Source organism: Anoplolepis gracilipes, chromosome 13 (genome assembly GCF_047496725.1).
Source record: "Anoplolepis gracilipes chromosome 13, ASM4749672v1, whole genome shotgun sequence".
NCBI classification, from domain to species: Eukaryota; Metazoa; Arthropoda; class Insecta; order Hymenoptera; family Formicidae; genus Anoplolepis; species Anoplolepis gracilipes.
The window spans coordinates 3,345,980-3,369,258 of record NC_132982.1 but is presented as its reverse complement, the minus strand read 5'-3'; the positions used below and the strand labels follow the sequence as shown (position 1 = coordinate 3,369,258).

Genomic DNA, 23,279 nt, shown 5'->3' with positions numbered 1-23,279 from the left:
GATCACGTCCACGTAGTCCGTCATTGGTCGTCGTCGCCGACATCATCGTTGTCGTCGTCGTCGTCGTCGTCGTCGTCGTCGTCGTCGTCGTCGTCGTCGCCGCCGCCGCCGCCGCTGTGTCGTCGCGATATCGCGCCGTGACGGTTAACCTTAAAGAAAGCGGCGGGTGCGGTGATAGTGTTTCTCCCTCCGAGGAGGTAGAGCAGGTAAACTCGAGTCGTCGGTGCCTCGAGACGGAAAGGTGTGACAAGGAAAGTGCGTAGTCATCGATGTGAGAGTCGAGGACGGCAAGGAAGAGCAGAGGGAGCGAGTGCGAAAGCGGAGAAAGAGAGAGAGAGAGAGAGAGCGAGAGCGAGAGCGAGGCCCAAGCATCGAGCCGGGAATTCCGACGATCCGCAGCTCCGTCAGGGAGCTCCAGGTATGTAACATTGGAATTTCGATATTCCGGGCATCTCACGACTTCCGGATGCGTCGCTTCTCCGGCTCGAGAGCCCACCCGGCCGCCCTTCGCGCGGACTCGATAACCGCCATCATGGCGGCCGTCTAGGCCTACGCTCCGTGTCAAAAATCTCCACTCGTTTGACATTACGTATTTCGATCGTACCCGACCGTCGTCGGCCGACGACTACTTTCTCACGCGAGAACGAAATCCTTTGACCTTGCGTCGTTGAAACGATGACGCGCTTTTTTTTCCTTTTTTCTTCACCTCAAGCCGCGTAAAAGCCGCTCGTGTACGCGACACTCTGTCTCTCTCTCTCTCTCTCTCTCTCTCTCTCTCTCTCTCTCTCTCGTCGGTGTCGCTTCGATTTCACCGCGTTCATCGCGAAAACATCGCGACGATACATTCCTAACATTCTTAACTTTCTACCCGCGAGTGTTCGCGAGGGTCGGTCTAATTCGACGTGTCGAGTTAGCACGAACGAGTACGACGGAAATAGATCGAGCGTCGCGATTACGGGATGCATTATCGATGGGATCATTGATTGGAACGGGCTTTTACGAGATATTTGTACTCGCGATATTTCAAAGGCTTTAAAAAAAAAAAAAAAAAAAAAAAAGTCAATGAGTCGGCTCGGGACCGATAACGAGATTTGTGCTTGTAAGAGTTAACGAAAGCATCAATCTGTCATCGTTGATTTCTACTATTCAAGTAAAATGATTCGAATTATTTTTTTCTAACAGAGATATTATTAATCTTTGCGAGCTTATTTTAATATTGTTGTTGCAATAGAATATGGATTATTCCAAATTTTAGATCGTACAAATGGATCGCGATATATACTGAATTTTTATATTAAAATATCTGCCATTAAAAAAAGAATCGCGTTGTGTACGATTGAGCCTCGAGGTCGCGCGAATGCCGACGCTCTCGTCTTCAGGAATGTTTGCGTGTCACGTCGTCCCGGAGTCGTCCGGACACACACCGGTTCTCCTTCGGCGAAGCGACGTCTCTGATGTTTGTTTGACGACGACTTGGATTATCTCGTGGCGCAAAATAGGCGTAACACAAGTCGCTCTTTGTGTATGATATATACAAGATCACGGCGATAATAAAAGTTTGCATTTCCTAATCCGCGAGGTAAATTTTCTCTCGTAAAAAATGTGTAAGTGTACGCATAAGAAATTGTTTAGTAAAAAAGAAATTCATGAGAGACGTGGATAGAAAATTGTTGTCAATTAAAGTTTATAGTGAATTTGACAATTTTTCACACAATTATTTAATTCAGTAGAATTCGATATAATAAAATTGACAGGAATAATATATTACAATTTATAAATTACTCCTTATTTATTATTAAATTATAAAAATCATATTTTTTTTATTTAAGATTGATGTTTGTCAAGTAAATTCATGAGCTGAATGTTAATCACATGAAAATGTAGTTATTGAAATAAGCAGAAAATCAAGAATAAGAGTTTATAAAATTCCTGAATACGAATGATAAAGACTAATAATGTGATTAATCGAACGTTTCTTTTTCCTCTTGAGATTATAACTGGCGACTGGTAATTGCTGTGCCTTTTGCGAAATATTGATTCCGGGAACGGAAAGTGTGATGCAATGCAAAGTCTGTGAATTTTCTTACATAACAGCTGGTGTTTATCAGCTTGATTTCTGTCAGTATAAATATACGTATGCCTGGATTCGCATTTCTCGTCAAGGTAATCAGTATTTTTTACAACGATAAGTGATTTATTGATTAAAGAGTAGTTTATATCGAATCATCATTAAATTAATACGTGTGTACTTTTATTTACTACAGTACTTTAACAACTTTTCTTCAAGTATCATAGATTATTTAATTCCTTTTTTCCCTTGAAATAAAGCATTCTTTTCATCACGCATGTTAGCTTTTTCAATATAGAATAATCTTTTCTTTCTCTTTGTTATTACCATTGTAATTTTTATCATGAATGTTCAACGACTATCTCGCTTACGATTATCTGAGTCATGCACGAAAGATGAGCAATAGCGAAAGCTTGACACGCGACCCGGGATTCTTATAAGAGTTATCTTCGGCATTCTTCGAACGACAGACCTCAGGTTAATGGTCGCAATAAGCCAAGTCGAAAATAACAAATGGAAAGATAGACAAAGACCGAGAGTTGCGCGAACGTTATATTATAGGTATCACGTGGGATTACCAGGGCTTATGTTAGCTTGACGCGAAGAAACGTCAGGCAACGTCTGATCTTGGCGGGTAAATGGGGAAAAAAAATTTTTTCTTGCGACGCGCGTCACATTCCGTCTCACGATTGGCCGACCAATTGGCGGCCGCAGCTGTCTTAATCGGCTTTAATTGCTCCGGAATATAAAGTTGTCGCGCGCGTTGCAGACAAGTGGCGTCTTGAGTTCAATTGACAGCATTCCACTTGAGACACATCGACAATGATGTGCGTTATCGGTACTATCGATTGGACTAAGTGTCATTTGCATGTTGCGATAAAAATCGTGTTTGTTGAAATTGCGAAAAAAAAATCATGTTTTTTTACGTTAGTTTTCACGAAATCATCGGATCAGATGTACATTTACGTTTCATTTTATTATAATACATTTCTGTAATCTTAAATTTATTCCTAGAATCGTGGATTATTTAAATCTGTTTTAATTATAGAATCTATTATAAGGTAATTATTTTGTAGTGACGCAGTTTTGAATTTTTAATCAATTAAATTCGGCATCTTCAGTCTTGGGCTGTATCCTTGACATTTTATATACACGAAATTAAAGATTTCAGAAAAATTAAATTAGTAGTCTCTCCCGGATTTATATTTCATGAAGGTACTAGTAGTTTTGACTTTATATTGCGAGTCGAACATTGTTCTCAACTGCAACTGTATTGCAAAGTAAGTCAAATCCATCCGGGAGTACTGTTACTCTATTCTCGTGTGTGGTTCCGTATAATTTCATCGCGTCAGATAACGTCACGTGCGCCGAACGTGGCGGCGGCGACGGCGGTGAGACGTCTTGTGCAGATGTGTCTCTTCGATAGGAAACACTCGTCGAGGAGTGCTTCTTAAATAGTGATCGCAGTCTACAGGACGGTTAGTAGGTCGTGCTACTTAACCGATGCGAAAGGGTCAACGTGTTCGAACTGGATGATGTGTCTCAATGTTAAACCCTTTTTTGATCCCTCAGTCGCCAGCCCTCTTTTTCCCTCTTGTATGCTTGCGTCCTTCCATCTCTCTTCTATTCGTCACCGAGATATCATCCCTTCTATAGATACCATAATTCCTAGTAGGACGAGCCGCAAGGTAATAAATCAATAGCACCATAAAATAGCATTATAAAAAAAGATCAGTTGTTAACTTAACTGTTGTTGTTTGCTAATTTTTTTTACATTAAAGTATTATAAATTGAATAATTTTTTGCATCTTTCCAACGAAATTTATAATATTATTGTAATATCAAACTTTTACGCCGTTTGATTATACGTATATGTTTTACGTTATATAAATCGTAAATCATAAAATTGGAACATTGTTAAGACACTTATTGTTAGAAAAAAAAAATCTCGCAGCTGCACTTTATGCGGTAAGCGATTTTTCTTGGTGCGGCTAATGACGTCACGCGACTGCATTAAACTAGGACAGAGTTTAACACGAAGTTTTGCAGTGTATTCGATTACGATAAAAAAAAAAAAAAGAAAAAAAAAACCATTGGATTTAATCCTTCGCGAATTTTTATAAATTCATCTGTCGAATAAATTTCTGCCGATTAATTTGAAACCTTCTCGTCGCGAAAGTCGGACTTTCTTCTTGTGACACTATTTTCATTCATAAAAGTAGCACCGGCGATTCCATTTTATAGCGCAGAACCACGTTCGCGAACATTAAATGCCGTTCATTGATATCGAAGCTCTACGATCAATATTGTACACCAGGTGTATTGAATGTAATTTAATTTACACGATCCAGTTGCACATTCTAGCATGCGACTCAATCAAGTGTCACATACGCGTTTATATCTTTGGATCAGGCGACGCGGGACAAGTTTTTAATATAATCAAATTTTTTATCGTCCGTTGTTGGCTCTCTTTGCACGCCCGCCCACGCGATAACACGTTTAAAAAAAAACCGAGCATCCTGTTAGATATTGCATTAGGTCCTAATATAGAAACGAGGACGTCTCCCTCGGCATCTAGAAATTAACGGGCAACCGATGGCGCCACGCGGCCTGCTCCAGGTTACTTTCTGACGTCACGACTCACCTTCTGACGTCATTCACCTGTACGTCTTCTTCCTCTCCCGTCTTCGCGTGAGCTGCACTCGTTTCTTCTCCGTCCAGGATTCGATGACCCAAGCGTGTAATTCCATTTGTATCTAGCTCGCTATTTCGGTGCATTGATGAGACAAACGCTGAGTATTAAAAAAAAAAAAAAAAAAAAAAAGAACATGCTCAAAAAGGAAAATGGGTGCGAGTCGCAGCTTCACGCGAGCCTTGATCGATCGATCGATGCGTTTGCGTCACGATGTATTTTAAGGCATCGATGATTTCGTGCCAAAGTGAAACGTTTAGCTTTCTATGGTTTAACACGACTTTGAAACAACGCAGTCACTCATATAACTGATGAATTTAATTTCGAGAAAAGAGATATATAAAGATGCTTTGATCTTTATTTATTATTAATTTAATGAGGAAAGTCGTTTACGTATCAGCAAAAATTAGATTACGTGCTAGATAAAATTACAGTATAATTTGACAAAAGATTTGGCTCCCCCCGAATATAAGGATGACAAATTCCATATTACCGACCAAAATCTAATCTAATGACAATATATTTACTTAATATAAAAGTTGCAATTTGTACACATAAAATAAAATAGGTTCTACTGTAAGAATTGCATGAAGGAATATTTGTGAACTTTTAGAAATTATACTTTAGAAGCTTAGGAAAAACATTTTGCTGCACAACATTTTCTTCTTCAATTTCAACAAAATGTTTTTTACCTAAACTTCTAAGCCCATGTCTAAAAGTTCACTAATATTCATGCAATTTATATCTGAAACTTATATCTCATTTTGTCGATACAAACTGCAAAACGTTTGCATCAAACAATTATTGTTATCTAGCTCTAGAAGCCGATAAAAAAATTATAATTTCTTAACTTTTTTCTTCATTAACATAAAATCGCACAAGTTACGACAAAAAGTTTCGGTGTATACTTTTATCGTGGAAAAGAATTTATCATTCTATACGACCAACAAAAACGTTTTGCTGTAATAAAAATATCGATAATACAAGACGGTTTAGGATGTCCTTAACCAGAGACGCTAGAAAATGGCCACGTGGTGGCAGGTGCAACGTCAACGGACCTGCACCGGCCTGTTGAACAACTGTCGGCGCGCGTTCTCACTCTTTGGCCCACCCTCGTGTTTTTACCCTTTGGTGCCCGAAAGAGTACGCTTGTCAAAGGCATCGGCGAAGTACGCTCTCGGTGTGGGGGGTACTTGGCAGCCCCGCGGTTGTGTACAGTCGATGTACACATCGAAGGGGAAGAGACGGGGAGAGAGCGAGATCGCATTGGACGTTGACCCGCGTGGTTCAACTGTTGCTCCCATTCGCGCATCCGGGAGCAACGTCGAAGGGAGAGACGGCTTAGGGAATTTGATAATAGAACGAGTCTTCCGTTAGGCTCTCTCGAATGCTTGCATCGCAGGATCAATCCTGAGAACTGTTACCCACAAAATTCGTCACCCAGTCGAGCTTGTGTGTTTTTATCGTTTGTCAAGAGTGGACGGACTCTCGAGTGGCTAAAGTTCTCGCGGATGCAAATTTAATATAAAAGGGACGATGAAAAAGTTTTCCTATATAAAGCTAGGGTTGAGGGATATTTATAATGAGTGATTTGGAGATTTTTACAATCAAAACTTTCTGCATGAAGCGTGATATTCGAACGTACGTTTTAATCGTGACGAAAATAATTCTTTCGCCATTCAAAGCCCGAGTTTGAGCCGACTGTTGACTGTAGCCGGGACTTGGCATCGTGCCATCTGTCAGCCACGATACGACGAACGATTTTGAATGGTAGTATCGATTTGCACTAGTCTCTCGTTTTTCCACACGGTGATTGACCGATGTTGATTCGCAGTTAATTCACATTAACTCCGATGGAAATTTTGTTGATCTCGCATCTCTGATCAACAACACGCGATCATCACCGCAGTGTCAATATCAATATTAATATCAATATTAGCTTATCCGTCCTCCCTCTCACCTCGAGTGTTTTTCTTGGAATGTCTGACATGTTTTACATGGACTTTCCGAAATTTCTCGTCGTTTCGTGCAATGATATAGTACGGGAGAGAACTCTCTCCGCGTTTATAATAATTACATGCTCCTTGCCACTATTCTCAGATGAATGATTATAAGGTTGCCGGCAGCAACAAGAGCAGCTCGAGCAGCAACCTGTGATTGTCGAGCACGACGACGGCGTCCTCTCGACGCCGGCTGGTCGGACGGTCGGGTACGCGGGCGCACTGGCGTCAGCGTCATCTCCCCCACCTCCCGGCGACTCGTCCTCCCGGCCGGCCTTCTCTCGAAACCACGTCCTTCCTTGGGTGTGGTTCAGAGATTGCCGAGACGTCGTCTCTCCGGTTCAAGTGCGCGTCGCCGTCTCGTGCCCATCGTCTCGGCTTCCTCGTCCTCATCGTCGACGCCACCTCCGACGACGCTCCTCGTCCGCGCGTCGTCTTTCGTGAATCGCGCGTCTGGAAACGAGGACGAGACGGTGCGGCGAGAGCGAGCGAAAGGATGTACGGATAAATAGAAAGAGAGGGCGAGAAGGAGAAAGAGTGTGACGAGTGGGGCGAGCTGCACGACGACGTTCAATCGATTCGTCGTCTCCAGGTTGCGTGCGTGCGTGCGTGCGTGCGTGCTTGCTTGCTTGCTTGCTTGCTTGCTTGCTTGCTTGCTTGCTTGCTTGTTCCCCTGTGCAAAGTTCCGAGCGATAATACCAGGCGGTGCCGGTTTATCCGAGAAAGGAATCGGTACGGGATCACGTAAAGGAAGTGAAACTGAAAATACAATCGGAACCGCAGTGTTTTACTTTTTTTCTTTCCACCTCCTCCATCAACTTGACTCGCCGGCGATCACGCTGAGCTGGACCTTGCCAACTTTTCCGACGTCTTCTCGTCGCCGGAAGACAATCCTCGCGCGAGTCGCGTCTCGACGAGCGCAACCTGGCGGTGACGAGTGACGGCGCTTTTAACGGGGCTGCAAGTCCATTTCGACCCAGTAGTAGTGGTGGTGGTGGTGGCGGTGGTGGTGGCGGTGGTGGTAGTGGTGGTGGTGGTGGTGGTGGTGATTGTGATCGTGGTGGTGGCTCTACCGCGAACGGGAGAGGTTATGTCGACGCGGGCTCGATGACGCTCCTCTGACAGCAGTGGCGGTGACGGTGGGACGGAGCGAGTGAGTTTCATCGATGCGTGTGAACCTTCCCTTCCGCTTCGACACCCTCGTAGGCGAGGACTCGTCGCGTCGCCTCTTTTTTTTTCCTCTCTACTTTTTTTTTTTTTTTTTTCCCTTCGCCGATCGAAACCGTGAGGTTCTCGCCGCTCGTCGAGTTAGTTAGCCGAGACAATGGGGTAGGGAAAAAGCGGAAGAGAGACACCATGTACGTGACGTAGCCCGCGTTCTCCCCTGTCGTCAATAGCGCCCTTTCTCGTTATCGATAACGCGCGAAAGAGCCTCGAGATTCATCGGCTTTCGTATCTTGGGCGAAACGGGGCTATCGTTGATTATTCATCGATAATCGGCATCACTGCCGACGTGGTTTTAATCGTGAAATTCATTTCTTGCTTCTTCGCTTTTAAACGGGACTCTTTGGATTAAAAACATAAATTAATCTTGTGATTTAACTCCATAGATTGATATATTTTGGCTCTTTTGCAAGGCCAAGTTGCGATTATCAATATACATACATAATGATCATCAATCGACATCAATATCTTCGGTTTCCTTGATCCATCCTTTTTCTTTGATGGATAAATGTTAATTTTATTTAATATTTCTGTACCTGTGATGGTTTATTTTATATTGACGATGAATTCAGATAAAACAATTTCTATTAAATTATATCTGCTTACAATCGATTTATCTCTTGCACTTGCAAGGCCTTATGAGAATATGACAATATTTCTCACAATCTTGCCTTTCTTTTGGCGTGACCATTTTTCTTTTTATTTTCTCATGTGCAAATTACTTTCCCGAGGATTGTTTCAGACACAGTGTGATCAAATTCAATTTTTTTTTTTTTTCCTAATTAGTTGAATGGATTCTCTCTCTAATTGGTTGGATTAAATTAATTCACGTTATGCGTACATTTTAATTAGAAAAAGCGGTTATTTTTCGACCATATTTGCGCTTGCGCCAAAACAACTTTACTCTCGTCGGAAAATGAGAATACCTCGTGTTGGATCGACAACCCTCGGTTTCCCCGGATCGCGAGATTTCACGGAGGTGAAGGACGCACCGTGGATTACTCGATTGTTCGAATGTGATTAGTATGCTAGTTTCGCGTGGCAAATTTTTTATAGCCAAGGTGATATAATATTTGAAGATATTTTACTAGCTTTCGATGAAGGAAAACTCTGGGAGTTTTCATTATTGATAAAACTTGAAGATTTGATTGCTTTATTGCATCTAAGACACATAAATTAGTTAGAATAATTAATTATTCTGTGATTTAATAACAAGGAGGTATAAAAAATATATTACATACACTACTACGTTTAATTGCTAAGATATTGCTTGCAAGAATTAGTAAATTAAATTAATCTTTGATTCTTCTTTCAATACGATTAATTTTAATTCAAGAAGCATATGATTCATTATACACGTTCTCAACAAAATTAAGACAATTGTTTCAAGTGGCAGTATAAAATATTAAAATGGAAGAGACAGGAGAGAGAATGAAAAGAGAAAAATTTGATGGCACTTTTTAAATATAGCAAGGATTTTATCTTAAAAAAAAAAAATTTGTATACAAATTTCTTCAAATGCCAACATTATATATTATTATTTATGGCATGGTTATATAAAGTATAATATGTATTTTTCCATCAAAAATAGATAGCAAAAATTGGTAGCTTATCTAGAATGGAAATGGCAAACGTGTCAGTAGTTTTCAGTCAATTATCGGTTTTCCGAGTATCGATATTACATTGCAGTAACTAGTTGCATTGGCGTCGACCGATCCGCTCGCCGTCGTGACAGTGATATACGTCGTGTGGCTGACGTTTTTCTCAAGGAAAAGTACGTGCTGATGGAAACTCGAATCTCGAATCACAACTCGGGAGAAAGAGAGACAAAGAGAGCCCGAGAGGGGGAGAGGTTGCGATAAAAATATCTGCACACCCGTCACAACCAAAATATTTTTAGCGGGCCGATAATTATATTTTGTTTTTCTTTACACGCGTCGACTTGTGTACGTACGTACGTACGTGCGTACGTGCGTGTGCGCGTGTGTGTTGTGTATATATGGACGTATATATATGTGTTTGATAAAAGAGACGCGCTGCTATTAATGTAAGATGACTGATACGCAATTATTTTAATTGAAGCCGTTAAACGCAAATGTTCCTGTTATATTCTGCTTGATAGACGAGTTTTGTTTTTCTTCAATGATAATACACTTTAATTTATCAATTAGAATAATTTTTTTTCCACGGGCGGTTCCCAGATTTTAATAATAAACGTGAGAATTGTAATCGTGTACGTAGAATTTTTAATTTAATTTACATCATTCTCCATCTCCTATGATAAAATAGGATGTCTTTTTTTTTTTTTTTTTTATTAATATACAAGTTTTTAAATATGAATTATATTACGCACGTCTGGAAATAACTATTTATTTTCACGGCGCATATTACGCTCGACAGCGACACATGTGCCAATTAGTTAGACGAGCCAAAAACTATAATATATAATATATAATATAATAAATATTTAGGGCTCAACAGATTTTAATTTATTATTATCAGAATAATAGATATAAATATTTAAAAGTTCGGCAATATTTTTATACCATTTGATATCTTACAGTTTTATACGGACACAACCCATAAATTTTCGCGACAATACGTTGATAACACGCATTGTATGCCGCGTGCAAAGCCAACGCGATTATCTATTGCAGTCATTAAGAAACCGCGGTAATTCTCGAATGACGTTTGTCTTTGGTATGTCGTCTGTTCGTTTTTCCTCGAGTCGCAGTAAAAAGCCACATTGTTCACGTGAAACACAACATTCTTAAACATTCGTGTTATTAAATATGACAAATGGAGTTATTATTGCTAATTTAGCATACTTTTTAGTTTTTTTTTTTTTTTTTTTTTTTATTGGAAAGAATTAATTGTAAAATCACACAGTGAATTATTGGCGTTCAATTATGTTATATAAATTGAAAGCGTTATATGTTAAAAATATTCAAACATTTTTCATCAGTTTAATCGAGACACAGAGAGAAATAATTTTCAGACTCGTACCTTTCGGACTTTGTATATCTAGATTTAAGATAACGATATATAAGAGCTACTTTATTACGGCCAATTGAGTTGACCGATTTGAAACATTGTGTTCCAGAGGTGGCAACGGTCTCGTCAGGAAGTGTCGAAGCTGGCGTGTGGGGCGGAGGAGTCAGCCGTGGTCTGGCTCTGATTCCGGTGGTAGCAGCGGAAGCGGAAGCCGCAAAGGCAATAGCGAAGGCAGGAGGCGAGGAGGCGGGAGAAGTTGCTGGCAGCCCCGATTCTGTTAGAAGACGGTGCAGGCTTCATCCTCATTTCCACTTTCATCTACCTCTTCTTCTTCTTCTTCTTCTTTTACCTCGCATCTTGCCTTACGGAAGCGGTGAATTCGTAAGCGTTCGCCAGCGACTACCAGAAGAGCTGGTGATATCGACGGCGTGACACCGGCCCCGCGATCGGCCTTTCTCCCGGCGAGGAGTAAGCGCCGGACAGACAGGAGTCACTGTCATCCCTTATCATCGTAGAAAGTATATTCTGCGAAGCCCTCTCCGAGGCGAGACGAGAGGAGAGAGAGCGTCCTCAGCCTCCCCCTTCGTGCGCGCGACGTCACAGTATTTCGGCCCCGCTAACGGGTGCTCATAAGTCTCGCGCGTCATCTGCCAGACACTATGAACGAGCTCGACAGTCTTCGTCAGGAGGCGGAAACGCTGAAAAATGCCATCCGGGTAAGTACCCGCTTTCCCTCGTGATTATTCTTCTTTTTTTTTTTTTTTTTTTTTTTTTTTTATCCATTTTATATAAGACATGTATATTTTTAAAAATATGTATAATTCTTTCACGATTTACGAAAGACGTCAAAGTTTTACAACGGAAACACTATTAATAAATAATTATTTATTTTCTTATGATATCTCTAATTGCATTTGCTAATGTAAAAATAGATTGCTCGTGCAATTATGAGTGCTAAAGAAAATTCATTAGACTGATGCGACATTTTAACTTTATAAAAAGGAAATCAAATTGACTTATTTTTATACGTGAGATTTTGCAATTTTATGTAACTCTCTTCCGCCTTTCTTTATTCCTGACGTTATCGTAAATTTTAACCGATAAAAGGTATATTCGTCTACTTCTTCTTTTACCTCGTTTATATGGCGAATGATTTTCCGTATAGTTGTGAGGATATGGAGCTGGCTAGGTGGTGGTAGTGTGGTGGTGGTAGGGCGCGGCATAACCGTCGCTTCTCTGATCAATACGCCACCAACCCTCTCTCTCTCACTTCATGTCTTGTTTCTTCTCTCCATGTATTCGTCTCTCTTTCTTCTATGCGCTCCCCTCATACCCCTACCTTTCCCTCTTATACATGCATAAAATGCACGCGCTCGCACGGTATGCGCGGAAATATGCGCTTACGATAAGAGGAATACGCTATCGGTCTTGTCTGCTAATTATTTATGACGCGTGCAGCAACGTCGTTTAACAAATAAAATTGTTAATGTACATTGCGCAATAATATGCGTACGTTATATAAGTATTAAAATTTCCTTCTTTTAATTGTCCATAATAATTTTTTAATAATAATTTAGATTTTTGTATAATTAATATTGTCTTTATCGTTGATATATTTCTTTGTTATGAAATTTTTGAAATTTATCTTTTTAATTAAATTATTTTATTAAAAATCAAATATCGTGTGATCAAGTAAGTTACAATTGCGACTTATTTAGAAAATCAAATTGCGATATCAATCAATATAACGTGCGCAGTTTTACTATAGAAATTAATAATTATCTTGAAATATTGAAATATGAAAAATTCATAATATCTCCACTCTATGAAGGTAAGTTATATCCAACTAGTATTAAGTCACTTTAAGTGCACTACTGCATTACCGATTCGATCTTAAAGGTCAACTCAAAGGCAAAATTGCGGCATAATATCAGACTAAAGACACGCGAGCACCGTCGACAATTCAACGAAATCCTTTTTCCTGTATTTCCTTTTTCTAATTCCTTAAAGTACATGGGACGTTTCAGTATTCTATTCAGCAGCATGTTCGGTCGTTTGACCTTTTGCACTGAATTTGTGTATATGCAAGGGCATGATATTAAATGAAATTTTTTACACGCAATTTATTAAATTTTTACGATGGTGATATTATACATTTACTACTCGGTATCTTTTGATTAAAATCTTGCTCCAACGTGAAAATCTTCAAGCTTTAGTTATCGTTGACTGTGTACAGCAATGTATAGATAAGATTTTGCGACTAACAGTAATAACTTAAATGCTTATTGAACATGACACGTGTTAGAGATCAAATGCGAGAAATAGATCCCGACGTACACATAAGTTTACAAATTTGCATATGATCTCATGTCGCAGGATGCCAGGAAAGCAGCATGCGACACGACCTTGGCCCAGGCCACATCGGGCATGGAACCTATCGGTCGCATACAAATGCGTACGAGACGTACGCTTCGCGGTCACTTAGCTAAGATTTATGCGATGCACTGGGGAAGTGACTCCAGGTATGATGTTAGATGCATACGATTAGATGATGATACATTGACGTCTGAAAATCTCAACGTAAATAAATTTTTTTTATTTATGAATTTATATTTATGAATTCTGTGTGAAAATAACAAGACTCGAGAAAACGTAGATATTTACAATTTGATTAGATATATATATATATATATTTTTTTTTTTTTTTTTTTTTTTTTTTCATTAAAACTTTGAAATTTGTGAAGAGTTGTAGAAAGATATTAAAATGGAGAAAGATTTTTCTCTCTCCCTTTTTCGCACCATGTTTCTGTCATTTTCGTCATTCTTGTACTTTTCATATATATAGGAATCTAGTCTCCGCATCGCAAGACGGCAAACTGATCGTTTGGGATAGTTATACCACCAATAAGGTTCACGCAATCCCATTGCGGTCTTCATGGGTAATGACTTGTGCGTACGCGCCCTCGGGTAGTTATGTAGCGTGCGGTGGGCTGGACAATATCTGTTCCATCTATAGCCTTAAAACTAGGGAAGGTAACGTGCGGGTAAGCAGAGAGCTGCCGGGTCACACTGGATATTTATCCTGCTGTCGATTCTACGACGACAACCAAATCGTCACCAGTTCCGGCGACATGTCTTGGTAAGTAAATCTAGAAACTTTACTGGAGGTAAATTGTAAATAAAATTTCTAGTAAAATTATCTGAATTATAATATATAAAATATGTAATAAAATATTCCATGTATATTTTAATATATAAAATTCCATTTAAATTGCATCTATTTATTTATTTCTATAATTTGAAAGTACACATTAAAAGCTCATGAATATATTTATAAAAAAATAATTCTCTCGATTATCTACTAAAAAAAAATAGGATGCATTTATGATGATTCAGATAAGAATTTAATAAAAATATAGATATTTATAAGAACCTCACTTCTTGCTACTCCTTATTCCAAATTTCTTCCATCGTTAAACGCAATCCTGAAGATTCCTGAAGATTGTTTATTCGGCGCCAACTAGAATGCTGAATTGTTCTGACTCTCAGTGCTCTATGGGATATTGAGACCGGCCAGCAGTGCACCTCGTTCATCGGGCACACCGGCGATGTAATGTCCCTGTCGTTGGCACCGGATACACGCACTTTCGTATCTGGCGCGTGCGATGCCAGCGCAAAGTTATGGGATATTCGCGAAGGCTCCTGCAAGCAAACCTTTCCGGGTCACGAGAGTGACATAAACGCTGTAACGGTAAGATACTTTTCATTAAATAAACAATTACCTTTTCATGATATTATTATAAATGTGTTTTAAGAAAAAAAAGATTTATTATTTCTGACGCGCTTTGATTTATTATTTACAGTTTTTCCCGAACGGATATGCTTTCGCGACAGGCTCGGATGATGCGACCTGCAGACTCTTCGATATTAGGGCAGATCAGGAACTCGCGATGTACAGTCACGACAATATCATTTGTGGTATCACAAGTGTTGCTTTCAGCAAGAGCGGTAGATTATTGCTGGCGGGCTACGACGATTTCAATTGCAATGTTTGGGATTCCATGAAGACAGAACGAGCTGGTAAGTCGAACTGGTATCTCGCAAACGATAAAAATTCTCAAGAGAGAAGAGAGATTTCATTTGAGGTCCTTCTCTCGATGATGATTTTTTTATCACTATATTTATTATTTCGAATAACTGTGTGTAATAATCAGAAGATAACATTATTATCATTACTTTGTTAAAAATATGTATGTTGTAATTTGGAAATTCTATTTTCTAGGAATTCTCGCTGGACATGACAATCGCGTGTCTTGTCTTGGAGTCACGGAAGACGGCATGGCAGTAGCGACGGGTTCTTGGGATTCGTTCCTACGCATTTGGAATTAACTTGGGGCTCTTCCCAAAACGTTCCTTCAAAGAACCAACTACAGTCAACCAGCATACAGCATAAGAATCAAGTACCACCATCTGACCACTGAGCAAATCGGCGTGCCAGCAGTCACAACGCTGGCGAATAATCCGCCAGGTTCACCGGAGTTGACGCTGATTAGAAACTTTGGATACTCGATTAGTAGCAGCAGCAGCGGCAGCAGTAACAATAATAATTACGATCGTAGAAAGGCCCACGACATCAATGGCGATGGTAACAGCAACAGCGGCGAATTTAAGAATGTTTTGGATTGTGGTGGTAAAAAAGACTCCCGCAACAGGCGCATCGTAGTCGATTTGACCTGGCGATACAGCAAAGTCGGCGACAAGGACCACGAATATCAACGCTTCTAGGAAAAATCTAAGCTCCAATTGAGTCGAATACGAAAATATATTGTTGCCAAAAAAAAAAAAGGAAAAATGTTCGGCAGAGAACAAGAATCGAGAACGAGCGTCGATAACAAGACCGACAGCCAAGAACTTTCTGCGGCATCGGGCACGCATTTTCTTTTTCTCCTCCCCTTTCTCAAGGACTTTCTTCGCGAACCTTCGAGAGGCACGTGCTGTTTTACAGCTTTGATAGTTCTTTTCCCACGGGGGTATTCCCAGTTGAGGATTTCAAAGTTCGAAGGACGGACAACAATCTCGTGCCGACGATCGTCGAGAGATTTCCATCTCGAATCGAGGTTCAAGCGTTCACTGCCGAGAAGGCGCCGTTAACGATTGCTCCGGCGATTGGCTGCGAGTTACTTTTCCCGATACATAATTGTGTCGGATAGGATGGGAGGATATGCAACCATGGATATTGCGTCGCATCCGGAAATAAAAAAAAATGAGCCAGCCAAAGGTCATGATAGTCCCGCAATGATGCGTTCGAATCACGACGCACACTGAACGCACACGTATATCAATGGAGATTCACAAAGACACGAATTGCATATGCTTGCACACAAAGGAAGCAAGTGATCGAATAAAATATAGGGAATATGTGGATCGTTCACACCAGCAGCCTCGAAATGCATCCAAGTCGCACACACTTGTCACGTGAGCTTTGCCCTCGTGCACGAGCATCGAGCGGCCAAGCGAGGAAAAAAGAATATAGAGATGTCACTTTTTTTAACACGATAATACGCCGACTTCGCACCGCTACAATTACTACTATTACTATTATTATCACGATCCCCTCGATGAATTTCGTAGATGTATCGTTATTTATTTTGTATAGACTTCTGCCATATATAGGCCGCCCTGCGCCTGCGTTTTTTTGCGAGTGCGAGAGCGATTGAGTATGTAGTAAAATAGAGTGAACGAGAATTGTGAGAGCGTGAGAACGAGAGCGCGAGAGGCGCGCGGCCCATTGCCAATCAAAAGAAAAAACGAGGAACGGGACATGAGACACGACACGCGAGAATAAAACGGATGGATAAAGAGAACGCTCCTTTGATAAATAATTTGTAATACAATGGTTTGGTACATGAGGATGTCGGATCACGTTTGGAAGATTACAAGAAGACGAGAAGTGACGGCTCAGTGAGCGAGAAAGCAGATATTGAATTTTGTCTGGATTTTTTTTTTTCTTTTTTTTTTTTCATTGCGGTAGAGTTACGAGCGCGTAAAACGACGGACCAGCGTAACGTGTCAAGTAACGTTTAATGTAACGTGTATTCGTTTAGTTTATAGTATCTATACCTTAACCTTTTCCCCTATCCTCGATCCAATTATCCTTGATTGTGACAACAGCGGGAAGGAGAAAAAGAATTAATCTTCGACTATGTCTGGACGAAGTCCCGTATCTCTTCCCACTATTGATTCAGCGCCAATTAATCCTCGTGCACGAGGCAGGCACGTGCTCTCGATCGAAAGAGTCGTGCTAAAAATTTCCTTGAAATAGGACCCAAAGAATCGGAGGTTGAATGAAAGGACCGCGAGATTAAACTCTTCCCCTGCTCCTTCCTCGCCTTTCTATCATCATTATTTTTTTTTTTTACACCTTTGTCTTTTCACTCATCACAAATTTTGTTTATCTTATTCGTAAACTCGTATTTGTATTTTTTCGATAACTTTTAAGCTCACTTTATCTCTTTTCTTTTTCTGCGATATAATATTATTTTCCTGTCCCTTCCCTGCCTGTTCTGTCCTTTTTTGTCGGAAATAGATGTTGAAACTGTGTATGCATTTAAAAATAATATTAACGATAACGAATATATAATATTAATATTAACGATGATTGTAATTTATAATTATTAATATTTAATATATAAGTATATAAGGTCGATGGTTCTTTAATATCGCAGGATTATGGTCCAATCGCCTTCCGGCAACCACGCTCATAGCTATTACGCGCGCGTTTCTCTTTTTTTATATGTATATTTTTTTCTTTTTTATGAATTTTATATATTTGTATCGAACGTGTAGGCGTTTAAATAACAATCACATGCTATCACGTCCTGTTTTTAGTTTGACGAGCAATAAATATCTCAGATTGATGGTAGTCCCGTGCATTTTTGTTTTAAAAATAGATGAAAATAATGTAATTTATACATGTTAGAAATTGTTGCGTATCGTGATAGAAATTTTGAAAAATGTATCGAGTGCCGAAAGTGGCTAAAATTGTGAGAATGAAGAAAAAGAAAACAAGCGTGGATTCCGGAAAGCGACTATTTCTTCGAAAGATTTTCTTCGAAAAACTTCTTTCCCAGTGGAACAAACCATATGTAATTTGGCTAGCGGAGCAAGCGAGTACCAATGAGAATTTTCGAGAAACGTTGCAAATTTTCTCGAACATTTGACATTTCATAAAATCGATTCTTTTTTTTTTATACACACGTATAAAACTCTTCGCGACTAATCTCGCTTAAATAAAATGCTTTGTACATGTTAGATGTCAAACGGGCAAAAGATCTTTCTCCGTCTCGAAAGAGAAGATCCTTGTTCCTTCGATTCTTTGTATTATTAAGAATTCTTCCAAAGTTCGATTTCGAAAAGCGAGAGACACAGAAGCGTGATTATTAAATGGCCGCTTTTCGGCGTAACTTTGAAACGATATCCATGCGAAAAGGAACAATCTTAGAGCAGAGAATTATGAAGGAAGAGGAGACTTTAATAAGCAGATTAATGGAAACAGAGATCTGTGCTTATTGCATTTCGCGATTCCGTGGCTTCCCCCCCGTGGGGGTTCTCTCAATCTTTTTGTACCTTGAAGCCTCGAAACGATATCGATTTCTTATCCTTGGTACGAATAAGAAAAAAAAATATAATAATTCATCGACGAATCTAATGCAAAATTGACAAGTTATTAAGCCTCTAGTCATATTAACAGCACACGCGCAAATAGAAGAACGCAAAAGAAGAATAGCAGGTAAAAAACTTTGTAAGCAGAAACCTTTTTCTAAAACCACTTTCTTGTCTTCTTGTTTGCGCAAACAAGATTATGAGAAAGCCGACTTTAATTTGTTTATCTTTCTCAAAAAATATGGCACCCACGATAGATTAATTGCGACGCAGGAGAAAAGATAATGGCGAGAAAATAACTGATGAAATCAGCCCTTTCTTTTTTTTGAGCCTTTAAAAGTATATATAAGATGAATAAAAATACTTGGGAAAAGAATCAAACGTGGCGTTTCCGTTATTTTTTTATCGCTTCTTCGCTTTCTGTTCCCTCCCTCCGTACATATTTGCACACTTTATTGTTTCATTATCCCGATAATTTTTTTACGTTTTGCTTTTGAACGCGCGTATATTTATTTTCGCTAAATACATCGTTGATTTCATAAAACGACATCCTGCTAAGAGGCGAGTGGTCTACGGGATTGTGTAATGTTGGGTCCTATTTCAATTATGGAATAATCGTCACTCTAGTATACTATATTATAGTTAATAAAAAGGGGGAAAAGAAGGAAAGAAAGGGAAGAAACGCGAAGAATGTGCCGACGACATTTTCGTGACTTGTTTTAAGATGGACGACGAGAAGCCGTCAGGAATACTGCCTCTTTCAAGTTATGCACAAAAAAAAAAAAAATAAATTACAATATGTAGTACGTGTATTATACATAAAAAAAAAATGCATTAAATAACCGTGCAAACCACTGTTAAAGTTTAAAAAGAAAGACCGCGCAAGAGGACGTGGCCGTGCGACGTGCAAGACAACTAAAGACGTGGAGTGAAAAGTGCATCGATGAAGATCGGGTGCTTTTTAACAAAGTACATACATCGGTGAACATTAATCTCGGGGAGAGGAATGTACATTCACTCAGTAACTGAGAGTAAAATGCGTCTTCACTGTTAAATGGTAGATAGTTACAAAGAGATTTCATCACTTTTTTATATATAAAAAAGATTATATATATATATATACATATATATATATATATATATATATATACATATATACGTATATAAAAATAATGATAAATAATTAATCACTATTGACAGTTAGCCTAGGTCATTTCGCCTATAGTCATTTGCCAGAAGGACATTCCTACGAGGCATGCGAAAATTCCTAGAATCGATTTCAATTGGCTAAACTTTTCTAAATATGAATGAACGATAGACTAATTTACTAATTAAATAAATCATTTGTTTTTTTTTGTTTTTTTTTTTTTTTTTTTTGCAATATAATTGTCATATCTTGGAGACCTCGTGGATGTGTCCCAGTCGCGGAATTCATCATCATTCGCATTCTTCATTAGGAAGAATTATTTCGGAAGAGAATTACAATCTGTTCACGGGGATAATACGCGAGGAAAGACGCGAATTTCATCGAGTTGTAGCGATGGATAATTATTGTATTCAAATTGGAGTTAAATTTCACAGTTTTTTTTTTTTTTCCTATATCGAGTCATTCCATTCCATCTAAATGTTTTTAATATAAAAATATCTTTACACACACACACACACAGAACATACAAACACACTTATATACGCATTATTTCCACTGCAATAAGCTACGCTGGCTCTCGGTATCTGTTTATACCTACACTTTCACAGAAAATTTATCAGAATAATATAATGTCTAATAACATTCCGCAATAGAGAGATTTTACGCGAAATATAATCTGGAAATGATTCTTTCGAGCACAAAGGTCATCTGTCCGTATTCATTCATCATCAGTCATCATAGATCGTCTATATAAAAAAGAACAGAGAACGACATAGCCCATCTATATATGATAACTGCAATTAAGGCTGCATGGTTCATAATTAGTATCATAATTAGTATCATCTCAGAGCGTCATTGTATCTATATCTTTCGTCGCAGTTTTCAAACTAACGCAAAAATAAAAATCGGTACCAGACGGAGGACGATTGATTGATTGTTTCATTTTATAAAACTGCGCGATTTGCATGTGAAAGAGACTGCAGTATGCGAGAACTGCTTGGTTCTTTCGCGTATTTTTCTCTGCGTATATTTAAGAGATTACGGAATAAATAAAGTATGAACTTGATTAATGCATTTCAACGGAAATATATTTCAATAAATCTGCAATAAAAGTAGAAGAAGCTGTGCGAAAATTGGCTTTGTCGATGGCAGAAAAAAAAAATATTAATTACGTATTTATTATTTGCATCTACACATTGTATAGTTATGTATTTCATCGTGCATTCAAATGCGTAACGTCTATTAAATATACCCAGAGAAACGTCATCGCGAATGTCACACATGTCAAACAGACGACGAGCGTACGAAGATCACGTTTGCATAGTGTTCGATAATAATAATATCTTTTGATTTCAATGTCATATCCTAAGTCATTTATTAGTCATCGGCGAATTTTGTTTAAGCACACACATACGTAAATATATTTGAAAGGATGTGCGAACGAAGCGCGCATTCTTCTCGTAAGCGAATCGCGAATTTGGAGAGAGAGAGAGAACACGAGCTTTTGTTACTACTTGTAAACTCGCATGATTCCTTCGCAGCATTTCTCATTAACATTAACGTGATTCTATAATAACGGGCCGACATTCTAATAAAGAAACGGCATTTTTATCAACTTCATTACCTAGACAAGATTATGGTTTTTGTAAAGTTTCCTTTAGAGACGCGCCTTGAATCGTCTAACGATTTTTACGTAATTTTATTGTAAACTTAGCGCTCTACGAAGGTCTGGTGCGTTCGATCTGCAATCATGAAGGAGAAAAACGGGAAACTGATAAACTCGTATTTTTATGCGCTTTAACTTTTTCACGTTTCTTAATTAAACAATTGATGTAACGGTAACTATGTTTAAGATTAAAAAAAAAAATATTTTAGCAAGTTTTTAATGTCAGATACATACATTATATATATATATGTATAATGTTATTCGCGACGATATTCATTGGAACATATCTTTAATAAAAAAAAAATTTTATTCGTATATTCTTTCAACATAAATTCAGTATATTGCTTTACTTATTTCTTTTCAACTCTCAGTTTATTGCAATATTACAATGACAATCTTAATTACGAAATGATTATCGAAGTACAAAGCTTATCAGAATTTATCGGCGAGAACGCTCGTTAATCGCGCTCTTTTAAGAAATATGTAAGAATCGCTTTAGTTATTAACTCACGACGAAGCTTCGTTCGAAACGGGAACAAAAATAAGGGAAAAGAAGGCGAAAGAAGATTTATTTTTATTGCATCAGAGCAAAAGACTGACGCGCGTTTTTTTAATGTCAAAGTGAGATTGAGCAATCTCTTATATAATAAAAGCCAAACTGTAAAAGAAAAAAAAAAAAAAAACAGAGAACGTGACAGGTGTGACAAAGTTCTGTTGCTTCTACTTCGTGATTGCAAATTATGATTACCGGAATTATATGTCTGTTACGATGTCGCGAGAATAATTCCTTCTTTTATATGCTGTTGTAAAACAAAACCGAAAATAAGGAGCATCTTTTCTGACAAAGGCGCCGTTCGATTTTGATATCGAAACTGTACGTAATCGACGATTAAATAACGGTCGTCGATTGTGGCCCTACGATAAGGGACAAAAAAAATCCAGAGAAACCAAAGCGGCGGACTTCCCAATTTTTTGGAAAGAGATACTTAGTGCGTAAGATACTTTCTGTATAACGTAAGCCATAAGTCGTAAAGTGTAAGGGCTGTAACGCATCAACTAATCATTAACCGCGACGGAAACAACCACACAACTATTATCACGATAACGATACGATAGTACGAGGGGATAAGCCCAAAGAGATATACCAGGGTGTCGATAAAACGTTCGATCCGATGGACGCGATGAAAAATTATGCGTTCAAATCAAAGGAAACCTCTTCGCCGAGTACTCTCATCCCGACTTTCTCAGTCTCGATCATCGATCGTCCGATTTATCGACGCTCTTGAATACGTTTTAAAAAATAAACTTACAATTAGGGAGCAAACGAGAATGCGAGCGAGCGAGAGAGAAGAGAATTATCTATAAGAGAACACAAGTAAACTACGTAAGAATGAGTGAGAACAAGAAGACAAAGATACATACAAAGAAAAAAAAAAGGAAAAAAAAAACAGAATACCAAATTTTATTTCTGCGTGCCTGTGCGGAGAGAACAGCGAGGTGATATATACGTGCATATTTATAAATCTATTACTATAAACAATCTTAGCGGAAGGTATGTAATCCGTACGCTTGTTTGAGAGAAAGAGAGGGGGATACACGTTCCTTATTATTCCCTACACAGATATGTTGTAAACAAAACGAGAGAGGACGATGTGAAAAAAAAAAACACGGGAGTCGAGAAAGGGAGAGTGAGGGAGGAGGGACAATTTCGTTAAATGCGCGCGACATCTCTCTCTCACTCTATATAAATATAGTATAATATCAAGAGCTTTTTGCCAAGTGACAAGGGAAGGTAGCTTTCTGCGGGTACAAACGGTCCATCTGAG

General features: G+C 38.8%; 1 protein-coding gene across 4 annotated transcripts; it reads left to right on the top strand.

Moving 5' to 3' along the window:
• Positions 1-12: 12 nt before the first annotated feature.
• Gbeta13f (guanine nucleotide-binding protein subunit beta-1) lies at positions 13-23,006 on the top strand. 4 transcript variants are annotated; one of them, XM_072904248.1, is made up of 7 exons: positions 13-418; positions 11,088-11,694; positions 13,355-13,500; positions 13,824-14,117; positions 14,528-14,729; positions 14,842-15,058; positions 15,261-23,006. In XM_072904248.1, exons 2-7 carry the CDS (start codon positions 11,638-11,640, stop codon positions 15,365-15,367), a joined length of 1,023 nt encoding a protein of 340 aa, XP_072760349.1. In that variant the 5' UTR covers positions 13-418; positions 11,088-11,637; the 3' UTR covers positions 15,368-23,006. The 4 variants fall into 4 exon arrangements, with proteins under 4 accessions (XP_072760349.1, XP_072760351.1, XP_072760350.1 ...); XM_072904250.1 differs by lacking the exon at positions 13-418 and adding an exon at positions 2,139-2,163; XM_072904249.1 differs by lacking the exon at positions 13-418 and adding an exon at positions 7,793-7,913.
• The last annotated feature ends 273 nt before the right edge of the window (positions 23,007-23,279 follow it).